The sequence below is a fragment of the Choloepus didactylus genome, chromosome 1 (assembly GCF_015220235.1).
Source record: "Choloepus didactylus isolate mChoDid1 chromosome 1, mChoDid1.pri, whole genome shotgun sequence".
Taxonomy (NCBI): Eukaryota; Metazoa; Chordata; class Mammalia; order Pilosa; family Megalonychidae; genus Choloepus; species Choloepus didactylus.
This window is the reverse complement of record NC_051307.1, coordinates 109,373,463-109,393,427: the sequence shown is the minus strand read 5'-3', so window position 1 is coordinate 109,393,427 and position 19,965 is coordinate 109,373,463. Positions and strand designations below refer to the sequence as shown.

Sequence of the window (19,965 nt, the reverse complement as noted above, 5' to 3'; positions counted from 1 at the left end):
AAGTTTTTGTGATATTGTGATGAAATGAATGTATTTTGTATTTGGAAAGATAATGTCATTTTGGGGTCCAGGGGGTGGAATGTGCCGGTTTGAATGTATTGTGTCCCCCAAATGCCATTATCTTTGTGGTCTTGTGGGGCAGACGTTTTGGTGATGGTTAGATTTGCTTGGAATGTGCCCCACCCAGCTGTGGGTGGTGACTTTGGTGGGATACTCCCATGGAGGTGTGACCCCACCCATTCAGGGTGGGCCTTGATCAGTGGAGCCATATAAAACATGCTGACTCAAAGAGACTGAACGGAGTGCAGCTATGAGTGACGTTTTTAAGAGGAGCAAGCTTGCTAGAGAGGAACATCCCGGGAGAAAGCCATTTTGAAACCAGAACTTTGGAGCAGACGCCAGCCATGTGCCTTCCTAGCTAACAGAGGTTTTCCGGACGCCATCGGCCATCTCCAGTGAAGGTACCCGATTACTGATGTGTTACCTTGGACGTTTTGTGGCCTTAAGACTGTAACTGTGTAGTGAAATAAACCCCCATTTTATAAAAGCCTATCCATCTCTGGTGTTTTGCATTCTGCAGCATTAGCAAACTAGAACAGCAACTAAAAAAATCAAGTACCTAGGAATAAACTTAACCAAAGATGTAAAAGACCTATACAAAGAAAACTACATAACTCTACTAAAAGAAATAGAAGGGGACCTTAAAAGATGGAAAAATATTCCATGTTCATGGATACGAAGGCTAAATGTCATTAAGATGTCAATTCTACCCAAACTCATCTACAAATTCAATGCAATCCCAATCAAAATTCCAACAATCTACTTTGCAGACTTGGAAAAGCTAGTTATCAAATTTATTTGGAAAGGGAAGATGCCTCGAATTGCTAAAGACACTCTAAAAAAGAAAAACGAAGTGGGAGGACTTACACTCCCTGACTTTGAAGCTTATTATAAAGCCACAGTTGCCAAAACAGCATGGTACTGGCACAAAGACAGACATATAGATCAATGGAATCGAATTGAGAATTCAGACATAGACCCTCAGATCTATGGCCGACTGATCTTTGATAAGGCCCCCAAAGTCACTGAACTGAGCCATAATGGTCTTTTCAACAAATGGGGCTGGGAGAGTTGGATATCCATATCCAAAAGAGTGAAAGAGGACCCCTACCTCACCCCCTACACAAAAATTAACTCAAAATGGACCAAAGATCTGAATATAAAAGAAAGTACCATAAAACTCCTAGAAGATAATGTAGGAAAACATCTTCAAGACCTTGTATTAGGCGGCCACTTCCTAGACTTTACACCCAAAGCACAAGCAAAAAAAGAGAAAATAGATAATTGGGAACTCCTCAAGCTTAGAAGTTTCTGCACCTCAAAGGAATTCCTCAAAAAGGTAAAGAGGTAGCCAACTCAATGGGAAAAAATTTTTGGAAACCATGTATCTGACAAAAGACTGATATCTTGCATATATAAAGAAATCCTACAACTCAATGACAATACTACAGACAGCCCAATTATAAAATGGGCAAAAGATATGAAAAGACAGTTCTCTGAAGAGGAAATACAAATGGCCAAGAAACACATGAAAAAATGTTCCGCTTCACTAGCTATTAGAGAGATGCAAATTAAGACCACAATGAGATACCATCTAACACCGGTTAGAATGGCTGCCATTAAACAAACAGGAAACTACAAATGCTGGAGGGGATGTGGAGAAATTGGAACTCTTATTCATTGTTGGTGGGACTGTATAATGGTTCAGCCACTCTGGAAGTCAGTCTGGCAGTTCCTTAGAAAACTAGATATAGAGTTACCCTTCGATCCAGCGATTGCACTTCTCGGTATATACCCGGAAGATCGGAAAGCAGTGACACGAACAGATATCTGCACGCCAATGTTCATAGCAGCATTATTCACAATTGCCAAGAGATGGAAACAACCCAAATGTCCTTCAACAGATGAGTGGATAAATAAAATGTGGTATATACACACCATGGAATACTACGCGGCAGTAAGAAGGAACGATCTCGTGAAACATATGACAACATGGATGAACCTTGAAGACATAATGCTGAGCGAAATAAGCCAGGCACAAAAAGAGAAATATTATATGCTACCACTAATGTGAACTTTGAAAAATGCAAAACAAATGGTTTATAATGTAGAATGTAGGGGAACTAGCAATAGAGAGCAATTAAGGAAGGGGGAACAATAATCCAAGAAGAACAGATAAGCTATTTAACGTTCTGGGGATGCCCAGGAATGACTATAGTCTGTTAATTTCTGATGGATATAGTAGGAGCAAGTTCACAGAAATGTTGCTGTATTAGGTAACTTTCTTGGGGTAAAGTAGGAACATGTTGGAAGTTAAGCAGTTATCTTAGGTTAGTTGTCTTTTTCTTACTCCCTTGTTATGGTCTCTTTGAAATGTTCTTTTATTGTATGTTTGTTTTCTTTTTAACTTTTTTTTTCATACAGTTGATTTAAAAAAGAAGGGAAAGTTAAAAAAAAAAAAAAGAAAGAAAAACAAGGAAAAAAAAAAAGATGTAGTGCCCCCTTGAGGAGCCTGTGGAGAATGCAGGGGTATTCGCCTACCCCACCTCCATGGTTGTTAACATGACCACAGACATAGGGGACTGGTGGTTTGATGGGTTGAGCCCTCTACCATAAGTTTTATCCTTGGGAAGACGGTTGCTGCAAAGGAGAGGCTAGGCCTCCCTATATTTGTGCCTAAGAGTCTCCTCCTGAATGCCTCTTTGTTGCTCAGATGTGGCCCTCTCTCTCTGGCTAAGCCAACTTGAAAGGTGAAATCACTGCCCTCCCCGCTACGTGGGATCAGACACCCAGGGGAGTGAATCTCCCTGGCAACGTGGAATATGACTCCCGGGGAGGAATGTAGACCCGGCATCGTGGGACGGAGAACATCTTCTTGACCAAAAGGGGGATGGGAAAGGAAATGAAATAAGCTTCAGTGGCAGAGAGATTCCAAAAGGAGCCGAGAGATCATTCTGGTGGGCACTCTTACGCACACTTTAGACAACCCTTTTTAGGTTCTAAAGAATTGGGGTAGCTGGTGGTGGATACCTGAAACTATCAAACTGCAACCCAGAACCCATGAATCTAGAAGACAGTTGTATAAAAATGTAACTTATGAGGGGTGACAATGGGATTGGGAAAGCCATAAGGACCAAACTCCACTTTGTCTAGTTTATGGATGGATGTGTAGAAAAGTAGGGGAAGGAAACAAACAGACAAAGGTACCCAGTGTTCTTTTTTACTTCAATTGCTCTTTTTCACTCTAATTATTATTCTTGTTATTTTTGTGTGTGTGCTAATGAAGGTGTCAGGGACTGATTTAGGTGATGACTGTACAACTATGTAATGGTACTGTAAACAATCGAAAGTACAATTTGTTTTGTATGACTGCGTGGTATGCGAATATATCTCAATAAAATGATGATTAAAAAAAATAATAAATAAATAAATAAATAAAACTCAAAAAAAAAAAAAATGTAGCTTATGAGGGGTGACAAGGGGATTGGGAAAGCCATAAGGACCACACTCCAGTTTGTCTAGTTTATGGATGGATGAGTAGAAAAATAGGGGAAGGAAACAAACAGACAAAGGTACCCAGTGTTCTTTTTTACTTCAATTGCTCTTTTTCACTCTAATTATTATTCTTGTTATTCTTGTGTGTGTGCTAATGAAGGTGTCAGGGATTGATTTAGGTGATGAATGTACAACTATGTAATCGTACTGTAAACAATCGAAAGTACGATTTGTTTTGTATGACTGTGTGGTATGTGAATATATCTCAATAAAATGAAGATAAAAAAAAAAAACAAAAAAAAAACAAAAAAAACACCTCAAGCTAAAAAAAAAAAAGTGGGGGAGTGAAAGGAATGTCATGCCTTCCCTCCAAGGTATCTTCCTGGGTGACACTGCCTTAGTATGCCAGATTGTCTCGACCTATCCCAAAAGACATGAGTGTTAAGAGGAGAGACTTTTTGAAAAAAGAGTCTGCAACTCAGTCTGCAACTGTATTTACAAGAAAGGAGGTCAAATGTAAAAGTTCATTATCAGATATGCTCAACATTATCAACATTATATTATTTAGAAATATGGGAATATCCCCCCTTTGATATTTGTTTAATGTGAAATTTTAAAATATTTACACATTTATGCCTGGAAAGAGCTGACTTAATTTTTCTCTATTTTAATTGCACATAATATGCTATTTCTTTATAACCGTTTAGCATATGACTATGTAATGTTTGTATTAATGACAGGACTAGCTACACAGACAGGATTTCATGTGTGTTTCTCTTGTAAACTTGGAACCAGCATCCGGTAACTTCTTAGGGAGCAAACCCAGGGCATTTATGTATTATTTAATATGTAAGAAGATGATGTGGACAAGATTCAGAGGTACAACCACTCCCATTTTATGAACCCATGTATATGGCAGATGTTATTTTGCTGTAATCTTTGCCAAAACTGGATAAAAGATGTAATGAGACAAGTAGTTGTTTAACATAATACACTTTAGAACCCTACATAGTGTTATATTTGTTTATTCCCTAGCACTTGTTCCACTTCTGGGATATTTTTAAAATATCCCTTAGTGGTTTTAGTAAAAATTATTCTAGATGATGATGTTATTTTAATTTTTAACTGTGGAGTAGAAAGAAATGGATACAAAAGGCCAAGACGCAAAGAACTACCTTTAAAAGTAAATCTATTTGACCTAGGACAGCTGAGGTTTAACCCACTCTCCTTGTAATATGAGATGCTAACTGTAATCTATACCCAAAACTACCTCCTCCCTGAGACTCCCTGAGATACTGTTATCTCTATAATTCTCCCCTCCTCCCTGTTGATTACAATCAACCCCTCCCTACGTTGCACGACCCTGCTCCCTCCCTGCCTTATGCTCTCATACGCATTGGAATGTTGAGCCCTTATAACTAGCTTATTCAGCCCCCCAAAGTGCGGCCTATTTCCATGTTGTGCTCTGAACTGGCCGCCATTCAGAGCAGCTCCTGAATCCATCCAGAGAAGCTCTTGATTTCAGGGCAATGTGGCTTGACTTCCCCACCCTGTAGGTAAGCCCTATAATAAAAGCTCATGTCTCAAAAAAATAAATAAATAAATAAAATAAAAGTAAATCTCTTATTTACTCTGACAATTAAAAGATTATTAAAATAAAAAAAAAGAATGAATCATAAAAGAAATGAGAAAATATTTTGGGATTAAAGAATATGAAGACACAACATACCAAAACTTATGAAATGCAGCTACAGTAGTGCCTAGAGGGAAATGTATAGCCATAAATGCCAACATTACAAAAGAAGAAAGATCTCAAATCAATAACCTAACATTCCACCTTAAGAAACAAGAAAAAGAAGAGAAAACAAAACCCAAAGCCCACAGAAGTAAGGGAATAATAAAAATTAGATAAAAAATTAATGAAATAGAGAATAGAAAGAAATTTGAGAAAATCAATAAAACAAAAGTTTATTCTTTAAAAAGATGACAAAATTAGCAAACCATTAGCTAGAATGACCAAGAAGAGAGAAAACTCAAATTATGAAAATCAGTAATGAAAGAGTGAATATTACTACCAACCTTTCAGAAATAATGGAGCGCCAATATCTCTTATGAATATATATACAAAAATTCCCAGCAACATACAAGCAGACTGAACCCATTGACAGATACAAAAGGATTATATACCATAACCAAGTGGAATTTAACCCAGAAATGTAAGGTTGGTTTAAGATCCAAAAAAAATAAATTAATGTAATATATCCTATCAATTTATTGAAGAACAAAAGCCGCATGATCATCTGAATAGCGACAAAGCATTTGGCAAAATGCCTTTCATGTTAAAAACACACAACAAATTAGGAACAGGAGGGAACTTCTTCAAACTGAGAAAGGGCACCTACAATATCCCATACCCAGCATCATACTTACTGGTGAAAAACTGAACAAATCAGAAACAAGACAAAGATATCCACTCTTGCCACTTCTATTCAATATCAGACTAGAAATTCTAGCTAAGACAATCAGAAAATGAAACAAAGGCATCCAGATTAGAAAGAAATAAAAGTACCTCTATTTGCAGGTGACATGATCTTGTACACAGAAAATCCTAAGGAATACTCACATACATACATACATACATCCTTCAACATACATACATTATTAGAGCTGACAAACGAGTTTGGCAAGATTATGAGAAACATAAATGTAGAAAAATCAACTGTATTTCTATACACTTGCCAAGAAAGTCTGAAAATGAAATTAAGAAAAAAATTCCCATTTACAATAGCGTCAACAAACAATGAAATATTTAGGAAAAATTTTAACAAAAGAAGTTTTAAACTGATGCTGAGAACTACAAAACACTGTTGAAAGAAGTTAAAGAAAATCTAACTAAATATAAAGTCATCCCATGTTCATGGATCAGAAGACTTAATGTTGTTAAGATGACAAGACTCCCCAAACTAATCTATAGATTCAACACAATCCTTATCAAAATCCCAGCTGGCTTTTTTGCAGAAATTGACAAGCTGATACATAAATTCATATGAAAATGCAAGGGATCCAGAACAGCTAAACAATTCTGAAAAATAAAATTGAAGGACTCACATTTCCTGATTTCAAAATTTACTATGAAGCTATGTAATCAAGAAGCCACATTTGGTACTGGCATAAAGGTAGACATATAGATCAATGGAACAGAATTAAGAGTCAAGAAACAAACCCTCTTATTTATGGTCAATTAATTTTTAGCAATGATGCCAATACAATTCCATGAAGGAGATAACAGTCTTTCAACAATGGTACTAGGACAACTTGATATCCACATGGAAAAGAATAAAGTTGGACTCCTACCTCATACCATATCCAAAAGCTAACTCAAAATTGATCAGACACCTAAACATAAAACTAGAACTTTAAACTCTTAGAAGAAAACATAGATGGAAGTCTTTGGGACCTTGGAATAGGCAATGGGCACTTAGTTATTAAACAAAAAACACAAACAAAAAAACAGAGATAAATCTGACATCATCAAAATTTAAAACTACTGTGCTTCAAAGGATACCATCAAGAAAGTAAAAAGACAACCCACAGAATGGGAGAAAATATTTGCAAAATGTGCTGGTTTGAATCTATCATGTTCCCCACAAAAGCCATGTTCTTTAATAACCCTTGTGGGGGCAGACTTATTAGTCTTTTGATTAGTGTGGGACATTTTGATTGACTGTTTCCATAGAGATGTGACCCACTCAACTGTGGGTGAGAACTCTGAGTACATTATTTCCATGGAGGTGTGGACGCCACGCATTTAGAGTGGGTGTTGATTAGTTCACTGGACTACTTAAGAGAGCTCAAGAGCTGACACAGACACTGACACTTGGAGACACTTGGAGATGCAGACAGAGGGACGTTGCTAAGCTAAGAGATGAAGCCCAGAGTTTGCCCTGGAGAAGCTAAGAGAGGACCCGAGATGCTTAGACAGACACACCCCAGGAGAACTAAGCAGCAAGCTGAAAGAAGCTACTAAGAGAGACAGAAGGAGAAAGCCATTTTGAAATGCAACCCAGGGAGCCTCAGGTGTGTGGTGGGGATGGTGGGTGTGGGGCAGGCATGGGGGCAGCACTGGCCTGGCACTAATGTCTCATTTTGTGTTTCCCCCACCCAACTCTCTTCCAGCATGCCAGCCTGCTGACCCCACAGGAAGGCCTGGATGACGGCCCTGACTTCCTCTCCAAGGAAGACAGTGGACTTAAAGCAATAAATGTAGATCTTCAAAGTGATGTTGCTCTGCAGGTGGACATTTCTGATGCTCTTAGTGAGACAGCAAAGTAAAATTCATTGTTCACACAAAGAATTCATTGCCAAATTTTAAACAAAATTTCTGTTGTTTGACTACATGAGGAATTTATCTGGCTTCACAATTCCTTCATTGAAAATGAAGACTATGCAGGTTACAGTATCCCTTCAGCACCACCAAGATCTGCTTTTGACACTTCAAGGGAAAAACTACAGAAGATTAGAGAAGAAGGGTCGATGACAAAGGAAGAATTCACAAAGATGAAACAGGAAGTGGAAGCTGAATATTTGTCAATATTCAAGAAGACAGTTGCAATGCATTAAGTATTCCCATGCCATGTGGCAGCACATCCAATTTTGAGAAAAGATTTAAATCTCCATGTCTTCTTGGAATATAATAAAGATTTGAGTGTGCGAGGCAAAAAGAAAAAAGAAAAACTTGAAGATTTCTTTAAAAACAATGTTAAATCAGCAAATGGAGTAATTGTTGGAGTAAAGGATGTAGATGATTCCTTTGAGCATGAATGAATGTTTGTTTTAGAATATCATAACTGAGTTAAGGATGCACCTGCTAAATCTGATAGGATGACACAATCACACAGAAGTGCTACAGATGATTACTATAGGATTGGTTCTTCATTATATGTTTTAGGAACTCAGGATTCTACAGATATATGCAAGTTTTTTTCTCAAAGTTTCAGAACTGTTTGATAAAACAAGAAAAATAGAAGCCTGAGTGTCTGCTGATGAGGACCTCAAAGTAAAAATATTACTTAAGAGAATCTCAAGCTGCTAAGGATCTCCTCTATAGAAGATCTAGGTCACTAGTGGATTACAAAAATGCTAATAAAGCACTTGATAAAGTAAGAGCAAAAAATAAAGATGTTCTGCAGGCTGAAACTTCCCAACAATTATGTCTGAAATTTGGAAAAATATCTGAATCTGCGAAACAAGAACTTAATAGATTTCAAGACAAAAAGAGTTGCATTCAGAAAAAAAATAGTGGAACTAGCAGAATTAGAACTGAAGCATGTCAAGGGTAACCTACAGTTACTGCAGAACTGCCTGGCTGTGTTAAATGGAGACACATAAGCCACACTCCACCTTCCTGTTTAAAAGGGCCGCCTTCCTTCAAATTTTATTTTTGTTTTCTTAATGATGTTAGGCAAATACTGCTCATTGGAAACAAAGAGAGACAGCTGACCAATGCGTATACTCTCCTTTTTTATGCTAAACAGTGGAGAGGTGCCATCCACAGGTGGTTTCAGTCTGTGTAGTGTAGTGCTGCACTCCTGCACCCATGTGCTCCCTGGGACAGCTGTCGATCATCGTGCACTCTCCCTATTCAAAAGCCCAAAGTTCAGTCTTTTCTAAAGTAGCCTCTATAACTGTGTTTATTTTATAAATAGTATTATTTATGGCTGCCAATCTTATTTACCTTTAAGTAATTTCTGAAGTTTAGCCCTTTCAGAGTACATTGTTCAAAAGAGATGAAGATTGCCATTACCTTTTTTTTTGGGACAGACTTTAATATTGATAAGTCTGAATTCTGAAGAGAAGCAAATGCATTAGTATGTTTGCCTTAAACTTGTAGACTAAACAAATTATTGTATAACAAAGTGTTAACAGTGATAGCTTTTAACTCTGTGGTCATTGTAGCACTCTGAAATTTGGAGAAGCTGTAATAAATCTACTCCTATATTATGCTTTACAGTGCAGGTCTTAGTTTTTCTTTTTTCTTAATTTCTTTTAAGATGGCATATTAAACTAAGTTCAAAAAAATGAACTGCTCCTGTGTGCTTTTAGCACTTCATAAAAGGTGGAATTGGGCACAGGCAAGTTAGAGACAGCGATTTCTGAAATTCAGGAGCAGAGAGTAGAGGCTTCTACAATTTCCTGAATTCTGTCTCTAACTCAGCCAATTAACTGTGTGATGTATGTCAGCTAGCCATTTAGTAATTATCCTGCCAGCGTATAGATTGGTATGTAGAGGAAAAAGGTATTAGCTATAGTGCACAGCACTTGTCTGTGAAAAACAATTAGAACATTGGGATAAAAGTTGCTGTATAAAAAGGATACTGTTGATTTTTCTCTTGTTGGCTGAGAGATCGATGTCTTGTCCTCTGTATAACCTCCACTAATAAAAATATGCCTCCTGATGCCCACCAGTGGGTGAACTTGCCCTTTTAGCCTTGGGCAGCTTTGGGCAGGTTCATTTGAGCTCTGCAATTTCTCTAATATAAAGGACATTCTGACCTACCTTACAGGGGGGTGTTGTGAAGATTATTAAAGTTGGTAGAGTGAAAAAAAAAAAAAAAAAAAAGAAGAAATGCGGCCCAGGAGCAAAGGACAAGCAGAGGCCAACCATGTGCCTTCCCAGCTGACAGAGGTGTTCCAGACACCATCAGCCTTTCTTCAGTGGAGGTATCCTCTTGTTGATGCCTTAGTTTGGACATTTTTATGGCCTTAGAACTGTAAATTTGTAACCAAATAAACCCTCTTTATAAAAGCCAATCCATTTCTGGTATTTTGCATAACGGCAGCCCTAGCAAACCGGAACACAAATCACATATCTGATAAGAGACATATCTAGAATATACGAAGGGCTCTTAGGACTCAATAATAAAAACACAAATAACAGAGTTTAAAACTGGGCAAACAACCTGGCTAGACATTTCTCCAAGGAAAACATGCAAACAGCCAATAAACACATTAAAAGATTCTCAACATCCTTAGCCATCAAGGAAATGCAAATCAAACAAATACAGTAAGTGGTGACTGACAATTGAGTTCAACCACATGGGCATCGATTCAATCAATCATGCCCATGTAATGAAACCCCAGTAAAAGCTCTGAACACCAAAGTGAGAGGACATGGAAGCCTGATGTTTGAGACCCTCCCAGACCTAATCCTAAGCATCTCTTCTTTTGGCTAGTCCTGATCTATTGTATTTGTTTTTGGAAGGGCTCACAAGCAAAATTTAAAAGAAGGATTTTCTTTACTCTTTAAATGGTTAGAACTGATGTATAATTTCAACCAAAAACTGAAGTTACTACCTCGCTACTGAAATTATTTTACTATGATGAAAAATCCAGTTCCCTGACATCCCTAAAAAATTTTAAAAACGATTATTAAAAAAAGCTACAATGAGTTACCACTTCACACTCACTAGGATGCCTAGAATCAGAAAGACAGATAACAATAAGTGTTAGCAAGGATTTAGAGAAATTGGAATCCTCATACATTGCTGGTAGAAATGTAAAGTGGTACAGCCATTTTGGGAAACAGTTTAGAAATTCCTCAAAAAAGTTGAACAGAGTTACCATAATGACTCAGTAATTTTGCTCTTAGGTATATACCCAAGAGAAATGAAAACTTAAGTCCATACAAAAACTTGTTCACTGAATGTTCACAGCAACCTTATGAAGTGATGAATGGATGAACAAAGTGTGGTAAATCCATACAATGTAATATTATTCGGCCACAACAAAGGAATGAAGCATTTATGCTACAATATGGATGAACCCTGACTAAAGTATGTAAATGAAGGAAGTCATTCACAAAAGACCACAATTATATGAAATTTATATGAAATGTCCAGAATAGAGAATAGAGCAATCTACAGAGACAAAAACAGATTTGTTGTTGCCTAGGGCTGGGGGGAGGGGAGGGACAGGGAGTTACTGCTAAAGGGTACAGAGTTTCTTTCAGGGATGATGAAAATTGCTTATAGTGATGACCGTACAGCTCTTTGAATATACACAAAATCCATGAATTGCACACTTTAAATAGGTGAATTGCAGAATATGGGATTTATTTCTCAATTAAAGAAAACCCCACAGTGTAAATCTGAGAAAGGATTTAGTCTTGGCTCTGCCGCTACTTGGATATACGACCTTGGGATAGATCACCCTCTACTCTGAAGGTCAGTTTCTTTATCTGCAAACAAAGGTGACTGAAGTCAATGATCACTAAGGTTCTTTTCAATTCTAACATCTATTAGCCTCTCTTTCAAAATTCTGACATCCAGAAAAGAGGATGCCCCCAAAAGAAAAAAAAAAAGTTCTCTATCTTTTACATGTAAAAGGCATGTAAGGAATATCTCTGCTCTTTCAATAACAGTTATATTTTTTAAAGTTCCATTATAATATGTTTAACATATCCAAACAGAAACTATTGTTACAAACCAGTCTTTAGGTGGAGATGTCTGTCGGTGTGCACACATCTGCTCAACAACATGTCTTTTAATAATTGCGTCTTCACGACCTCAACCTTCTTTACCTCTCTAAATTCTTAGAGAACAATTTTTGTCTTTGATGTCCATGTGTATTAATTTTTTTTCTTTCTTTGTTGAAAATGTACCTTATTTCAAAATGGATTTGAGGCAACTTGGAAAATATGAGCAACATAATAAAATAAAGGACTGAGAGAAAGCAGAGCAAAAGGGAGTGCTGATTAGTCCAATAAGGCTGGTGAGACAGTAAATTATTTTAATTATCAAAGAATGTAATAAAAATGTAGTAAGTGAAGAAATAAGGCCTAGAAACACCCCAGTCTCCATATTTTATACATTTTAATAAACTGCATCCTGGGACAACCTTCATCACACTCACTTATTTATGATATTCTATATAAGCTTCCCTCCACATCTTTCATATTAGCCTTATTTAGAATCCTATGTTTGTGGGAAACTTTATCATTCCTTTTTTTCCTTCACGAGATTCACCTGCAGTTACCAACGTTGTGATAAAACTGATAAGAAGGTTAAAGGATTCTCAACCAGGTCCATGCCTTCCTTGGGATTACATGGCATATAAAGAAGTGAAGGAGGAATTAGAATCCATAGCTTTGAAATAAATGCAAATCTATTTTTGGTTAATTTTTAAATTTCATATATATCTTTTAAAATCACAAAACATTAAAATCTAAAGCAGGGTGAGTTCTCATATGCAATGAAGTAAACATAGTTCCAGGTGTTCATTAGTAAATGTTGCCCATGTTTCAAAACTGACCAGATACAGAAAGACAGGGCTGAAACTGCAAGTGTTTAATGCCAAGCCGCCTTCAGGGTAGTGAAGGGAGTTTCTGATTTTCCTAGAAGACCTAATCTCTTCAAAGGAGTAGAGGTTAGGGGAACAGGGGAAAGGGAATGAGAATTTTATACAGGACCACTTATTATTTGGTTGAGTTTAAACCTAATTTTTTCTCAATAATATTACTGACCTTTCTAATTTATCATAATGACCACCAATATGAGTAAGTAGGAAAAAAAGTAATATACTATATATTAGGCACGTTGACAGATATTATATCACTTATTCACCACAACAAACTTCAAGGTATCTTTTGTCAATCTAAGGTTTTTCAAAAGTGGCACTACTGAAATTTTGGGTAGGACAATTCTTCACTGTGGGTGGCTTTTCTGCCCATTATAAGATGCTTGGCAGCATCCCTGGCCTCTACCCAAAAACGTCACTAGTACCCTCGCCCCCCGGAGCTGTAACTACAAAACTTGCCTCAAGACAATGATAAATATACTTTGGGAGGCAAAACGGCCCTTAGGTGAGAATCACTGTTTTGTCTAGATCCTGCTGTTATTTAAACAGTACTTCATCTTTGTCTCATTTTAACAGAGAACGAAACAAGCTAAAGAGGTTTGCTAACTCATTCAGGGTCAGACAATGAATAATAGTGACAATATTTAAATGCAGCTTGGTGAGACTTCAAAATCTATACTCATTAGAAGGTCTCACTCTTGTCTGTACATGAGAATCATCTGGGGTGTTTCGTGAAACACTCATGTCTGGGATCCATCCCAGATCAAGCAAATTAATTTCTCTGTGGTATAGCAGGGTACAAGTATTTTTGAAAACTCCCCAGGTACATTCTAAATCAAGGTCCCCCAAACCTCCCCAGCCAGAAGACATGGTGCAGTGAAGGCAGTCAGCAGGAGAAACCTCAAGCCTTTACCCTTCCATTGTATTTCTTCCCCAACCTGTGGCTTAGAACACCCAACCTTCCCAAGGTTAGGTGAGTCACAGGCAGTGACCTCCCAATAGTTGATCCTTAATCTCTCATTCTCTGGAAAATAAGAACAGACTTGGAAGAAAGCAAAAAAGTCAGTACTTACAGTTCGATGATTTATCCACCGACTATGGCGATATTCCAAAGTTCCCCCTAGTTCTTGTGTTAGCTGGCTTTTGTCAATGTAGCCATGAAGATCAGAAGCAGCGTTTAACATGATTATCTGTAAGGAAAAAAACAATACATTCCTCACAGGCTATTAAATAGTAGCCTGTCTAGATCCTGTTAATTTAAACAGTACTTCAACTCTGTGTCATCAGGCTTTATCTCCAAAAATGGCTGCTACATACAGTAGAAAATTATTTTAACCACCCTTCCCATTTACTCCCCTTTGACTGAGGAATACCGAATAATTTTGTTTGCAGGGATACTGTAACAAATACAACAAACTGGTTGGCTTAAGCAATAGGAATCTGTTGGTTCACAGATTTGGAGGCTAGAAGTCCACAATCAAGGTGTGTATAAGTCCATGCTTTCTCTGAAGTCTCTAGTGTTCCGCGGTGGCCTGTCGGCAATCCTTGGTATTCCTCGGCTTGCAGATGTATGTGTGCCTCTGTCACAAGGCCATCTGTCCCCTTGTGTCTCCTCCTCTGGCTTCTACTAATTGTAACATACATAAACTGTTGCATTATCCCTCATCTCTTGCCTTTCCCACGGGCCCCAGAGAACAGATATTCCCCTATCAGTAAAACAGTTAATCTTAGCTTGAGGAAAACAGCAGTGTTGTCAGAAGCTATGTCCAGTAAGATAAACAGCACCATCATCAGACGTTATGCCCAGGAAGAAAACATAAAGTATTGTAGAAGCCTGACAGGCCAATTTGTAATGTTAATTTGAATGCACATACAGTCAACCACACTGTGCCAATGGCTCAACCCCACTTCCCTTTGCTCAAATCTTATAAAACATTGCCCTGTCCTCCGGTTAGTGTGGACCATCATAGCAAGGAACTGCTGTTTCTCCTCCTGCCGCCAAGGACGAGGACCCCATGCAAACCCCAATAAACGCCCTATCTTACTCGCCAAGCTGGACTTGTCTGAGTCATTCTTTGGTCTTCTCGCAGTTTGGTGGAAAACTGTCTTATTACACAGCCCCTAGCCTCACTCAGAACAAATTGACTGTGTCCAAATTTCTTAATAAAATAAAGCATACTCTGCGTGTACTTAGGCATACGTATACACCAAGCACTAGGTTCTGGGGAGATAAATTTTATAATAGGAACCATACCTTATATACAACCCACCACAGTTAGCATGCTGCTATGTGCATGACAGAGGTTCATTAAATATTGGTTAGTTACTGAAAAGAAGAAGGAAGACAAGACAGGCAGACAGGACCCTAACCAAAAGGAGACAAGATGAAAGGTCATGCTTACCGGTACTTTCATTTTAAATTCATCTCGATAGTATCTAATGCCAATGTCAGTGAGTGTCCTCTGGATAAAGCGATATGGACGAAGGATGAATATGAGCTGCAAGTTTCCTGGAAACGCTAACTGGAAGACCATGAAAGGTATTGAGGAGGTGAGACAGAAAATGTCAATCTATTACCAAGATCTATTTTGGTCTCTTGCCCAAAATCACAGAAGACAAATTTAAGACACCATGAATGCCATTTAACAGGATGTCAGAACTAGAAGAGACCTTAGAGGTCAGATTATCCAAACGCCTCCTTAAAAACCAAACCAAACCAAACAAACAAAATATTTTTCTTTTTTTGATTATAAAAATAATCCATACTCTATACAGAAAAATTGGGAAATAAATAAAAGCATGCATTAGAAAAATAAAACCACACATGATGTCACAACCACATTTAATATTTCAATTTATATACTTCTAGGCTTAAACATTTTATAACAGTTAAACTCATGCTGTAGAAATATTTTGTAACCTGCCTTTTCACTTTTATTCATGTTATTAAAAATTCTTAGGAAATATTATTTTTCATGGGTGCATAATTTATTTAATGAATCCCTTACTGCTGTTCATTTAGGCCTTTCAATATTTTTACTGGTATAAGTAACACCAAAATGAAGATCATTATGCGCATTTTGGAACATTCTGTTAAGATAGATTCTTAGAAGAATTACTGAGTCACAGACAATAGTTTACGGGCTGTTGATGAATATTATTGCCAGGTTGCTTTTGGGAAGCATTGCCCTCATCTTGAGGTGAGGTCCTGGGAAATGAGATAATCCAGATTCATATAACTTAGTAGTAAAACTCAGAACCCAAGTCTCCCGCTGCCCATGGATTTCCATTCTTCCAGAAGTTCCCAAAAGTAATCTCTTGAGGTGCTTGTTAAAAAAATAATCACCTGCAAGATTCTGATTCATTAGGCATAGGATGGAGTCCAAGAATCTGCACTCAATAAGCACCTGAAGAAATTCTAATAAGATCCAGATTTTGGGCTCTGTGCACTAAAGAATCTTTTACCCATAAAGTGATCACTATATTTCTGGGACAAATTATACTCAGTGTCTATGGACCCTGAGAAACCAGAAACCTGAAAGAGCCCAGACTTCCAGAATAGTCATGGGCACTGTCAAATGTCTAAATTCTCAGGGCATCAACCATGTTTGTCATTATCCCACAGATAAATCCAGTAGCCACAACTAAACCTAAGGGATAAATCGTTCTGTACACAGAGGGAAGGGGTTCATCCCTCCCCTTATCTTTGAAACACAAGCTCCTAACAGAAGAGCCTTGCATTTTGTATGTCATTACAGGATAAATGAACTGAGATACTATTTGTGTATCTGGATGAGGCTCTAAAGCCATCTGAGAGAGACTTTGTGTGTGCATGTCTGTATGTGTGATTGCCTCCCTAAGCAGGTACAGGTGAAGCTACAAATGTCCTCTCTCATCCCAACCCCTACACAAACATTCCCACCCACCTACATCTTATCCTCTTCAGCCAGTCTCACGTGCCCCAGGGGACTCATTCTCAGGTGGGAATGCTAGTGTCGTGGCTCTTAGAAAGCTCTGCCTGGCCATGTGCTCTAAGTTCACAGGTCCGAGACCTCTACAGAAGGATATACCTACTCGCTGAAGGGCAACAAACAGGCATCAAAATGAGACTAATGAGAAGGAAAAGGAAACCCCTTCAAGATTTGTGTATTTTAATGTCAAAGGCAAGCACACCTCCAACCAAATAACTTAAATAACATTTTGATTGGTTTTGCCACTGTAAGAAAATAATTTGAATACTGAAATGAAGACTGTCTTAGATTGGGTTATTCCCAAAGCAAAACCTAAGACAAGGATTTGGGTACAAGCATTTTATTTGGAAGGTGACCCCACAAAGTACAGTGAGGGAGAGGGAATGTGACGAGCCAAAATGTCAATGAAGGGTTACTGCTCTGGGCAGCAGGGCTGATACCCTCTGAGACACTGCATGGAACATATCTCAGAACTGTCCCTCTGGCGGGTGAGGAAGCTGGGGTATTTATCCACCAATGCCCACAACTCCATGGTTGCAGGTGGCTCCTGGGGCATTAAATTCCCAGCATTCCCTACCTGCCCTTCTTCAGTGATCAGAGAAGCCAACAAAGCAGAGAAACTCAGGAAGCCTTTGACACACTCAGGAACTGTCTTCAGGTGGAATATGGACAAGACACAGCAGCACCTGCTACAAAGAACTTCCCCAAATTCAACATAAAATAATTCCCATTTCCCCTGAATTTAAAATGAAATTGTTGAATAGACAATTTTAAATGCTTTTACAATAATAGCACAAAAATAAATATTTACGGCTATTCGTGTCAAGGATGCCTTTACGGAGCTCCATTTGTCCCTTCGTCTGTCGATAACAATGATGAATCCGATGCTGGCAGCCTCCACACTGCAAAGAAGAGTGGTCAGGGTCAGAGATCAGGTCAGACATATGAGCTCAATGTGGCTCCCACGGCAGAACACACTCTACGGCTTCCACAGCACTCCAGGTTCACTGTGTAAACACCCTGCACAGCACAAAGGACTAACTAGGTCTAATTTCCCTGACAAAGAAACCAATCCCCTCTCCCAGTCAGAGTCTGGCAGCCTTAACAAAACATGAACACTTTGTCCCTTGGGGCCTCTCAAGGACTCTGTTTCTCACTGGCAAATATATGAAATGCCAAAGGAACATCCATGATCATGTCAAAGGAAGATGAGCACGTCAGAAGAGCATCACATATTCCCAGCGTAGGCAGAGGACCTCGAGGCTGAGCACTGCCATCTCTCCTATCCAAAGACTGACATTCGTGGAGCTATCAATACGTTTTCCTAGGAGTCACTCCTAGGGCTGTTCAGAAATAACACGTCAGTGGGAAATAGAACCCTTTTCCAGTGCCAGGCTATAAATAGGTCAACAGATCAAATGCACAAGAAGATATCATCTTCATTAAGACCTCAAGGAAGCTGTTTGGTCCCCATAAAATTCTCACAAAATCCTTTGAAACCAAAATCCTAAAATTGGAAACATTTTCTTCCCTCTCTTTGGAAGGAAATGTGTACAGAGGAAATAGCAAAGGTTCAAACCCTAGTGGTTCCACGTACTAGCACTGAGATTGGGAAAATCATCTAAACTCTCTAAAATTGGATTCCTTTATCTGTAAAATTATGCCATCAATAGTGAAGTGGTTAAAAGCACAAATTTTGGATTGATTAGACTTTGTGTATATACTATTGAATATACTATGTGTATGGGAGGGTTAACTTCTAGAGTTTCTCAGACTCCTCATGTGTAAAGTAGGAATAATAATAGAACATACCTCATAGGATTGATACGAGGATTAAATTAGTATGTATATGTATAGATGCATAAAATACTTAGAACAATTCCTGGTACATGGTAGCATTATGTAAGTACTAACTATTATAATTATTATTTCTTATGTGTTTGTCATGGAGAGTAAAAGATATTGAAACATGAAAAGAAGCTGGTCCCTGATAAGCCTTCAATAACTCTCTCATATTGGATAAAAGGCAACCTTCACCCTAAAAAGAGTCTGTATGCAAATAAGCCAGAAGAGCTCAACAAACCTGCAAGAAAACCTAAGTGGCTGATCTAAGGTAAACATCACGCATCAATTCATATCACAGCATCATATCCCTATCTCCTTGGAGACATTTTCCAGGCCACAGTGTAAAGAGGGGTGGTCTCGCTGGGAGGAAGAATCAGAGACTAGAGATTATGGATGCTACAGTGGCCAGGATTTGGGGAGCTGGCTGCAGGGACGGATAGCCACAGAGAGGGAACTCCGGAACTCTTCAAAGAAATTCCCCTTGAGTGCTCGGCCAACTCCTGAGCCCTACAAGTTGAGCTGAGAGTCCAGGTTGCTGGCAGAGAGCAGCAACTACATGTTTGAGAACTGATGGGAAATTATGACGCTTGCATAGTTTGGGGGAAAGACAACTGGTGTTTGGGACCAGCCAGAATGGACAGACTTTGATGAACATCCTGGACATTCAACTGAAACTTCAGCAAGTCCATACTATAGGAATAAAGGCAACACCATAGGAGTTACCATAGGATTAAGGCTACACTCTAAAAGTAAGAACAAAACAGAAATGACTTTGCCTGAAGAAAATCTAAAACCAGACTTCAAAAAGATCAAGGTGATACACCAGATCAAAATTCAATACTCTTTATAAGTAGATAAGCCTCTAAAAAATATAATCCATAGTGTCCAGCATAAAATAAAAAATTAATAGAAATGCAAAAAAGTAAGGAAAAGTGACTAATGATCAAGAGATTAAAATAGTTAATAGATATCTACTCAGAGTGTCCCAATTGTTGGAAGACAGACTTTGGAATAACAAATCAATATGCTAAAGAAAACAGAAGAAAAGACTGACAAAATGAATTAAAAGATGCATTATTTCATCCAATTTTAAAATGGAGAAAGCATCTGAATAAACATTTCTCCAGAGAAGATACACAAATGGCCAAGAAGCACATGAAGAGATGTTGGTCATCATTTGTCATCAGGGAAATGTAAATCAAAACCTCAGTGAAATACCACTTCACATCCACTAGGATAA

The 19,965-nt window shown here is 38.2% G+C and overlaps 1 protein-coding gene and 1 pseudogene across 5 annotated transcripts in view; one reads left to right on the top strand and one right to left on the bottom strand.

Moving 5' to 3' along the window:
* MCF2L2 (MCF.2 cell line derived transforming sequence-like 2) overlaps positions 1 to 19,965 on the bottom strand; it is a 337,731-nt gene that overhangs the window by 223,148 nt on the left and 94,618 nt on the right. For all 5 annotated transcript variants that reach the window (XM_037839691.1, XM_037839680.1, XM_037839694.1 and 2 more), the window contains 3 exons: positions 17,692 to 17,782; positions 15,312 to 15,431; positions 13,983 to 14,099 (listed from right to left, as the gene is read on the bottom strand). In XM_037839691.1, the coding sequence (XP_037695619.1) occupies positions 13,983 to 14,099; positions 15,312 to 15,431; positions 17,692 to 17,782 (328 nt within the window). The remainder of the gene's footprint in view (positions 1 to 13,982; positions 14,100 to 15,311; positions 15,432 to 17,691; positions 17,783 to 19,965) is intronic.
* Positions 7,446 to 10,143, top strand: LOC119537104 (annotated as a pseudogene).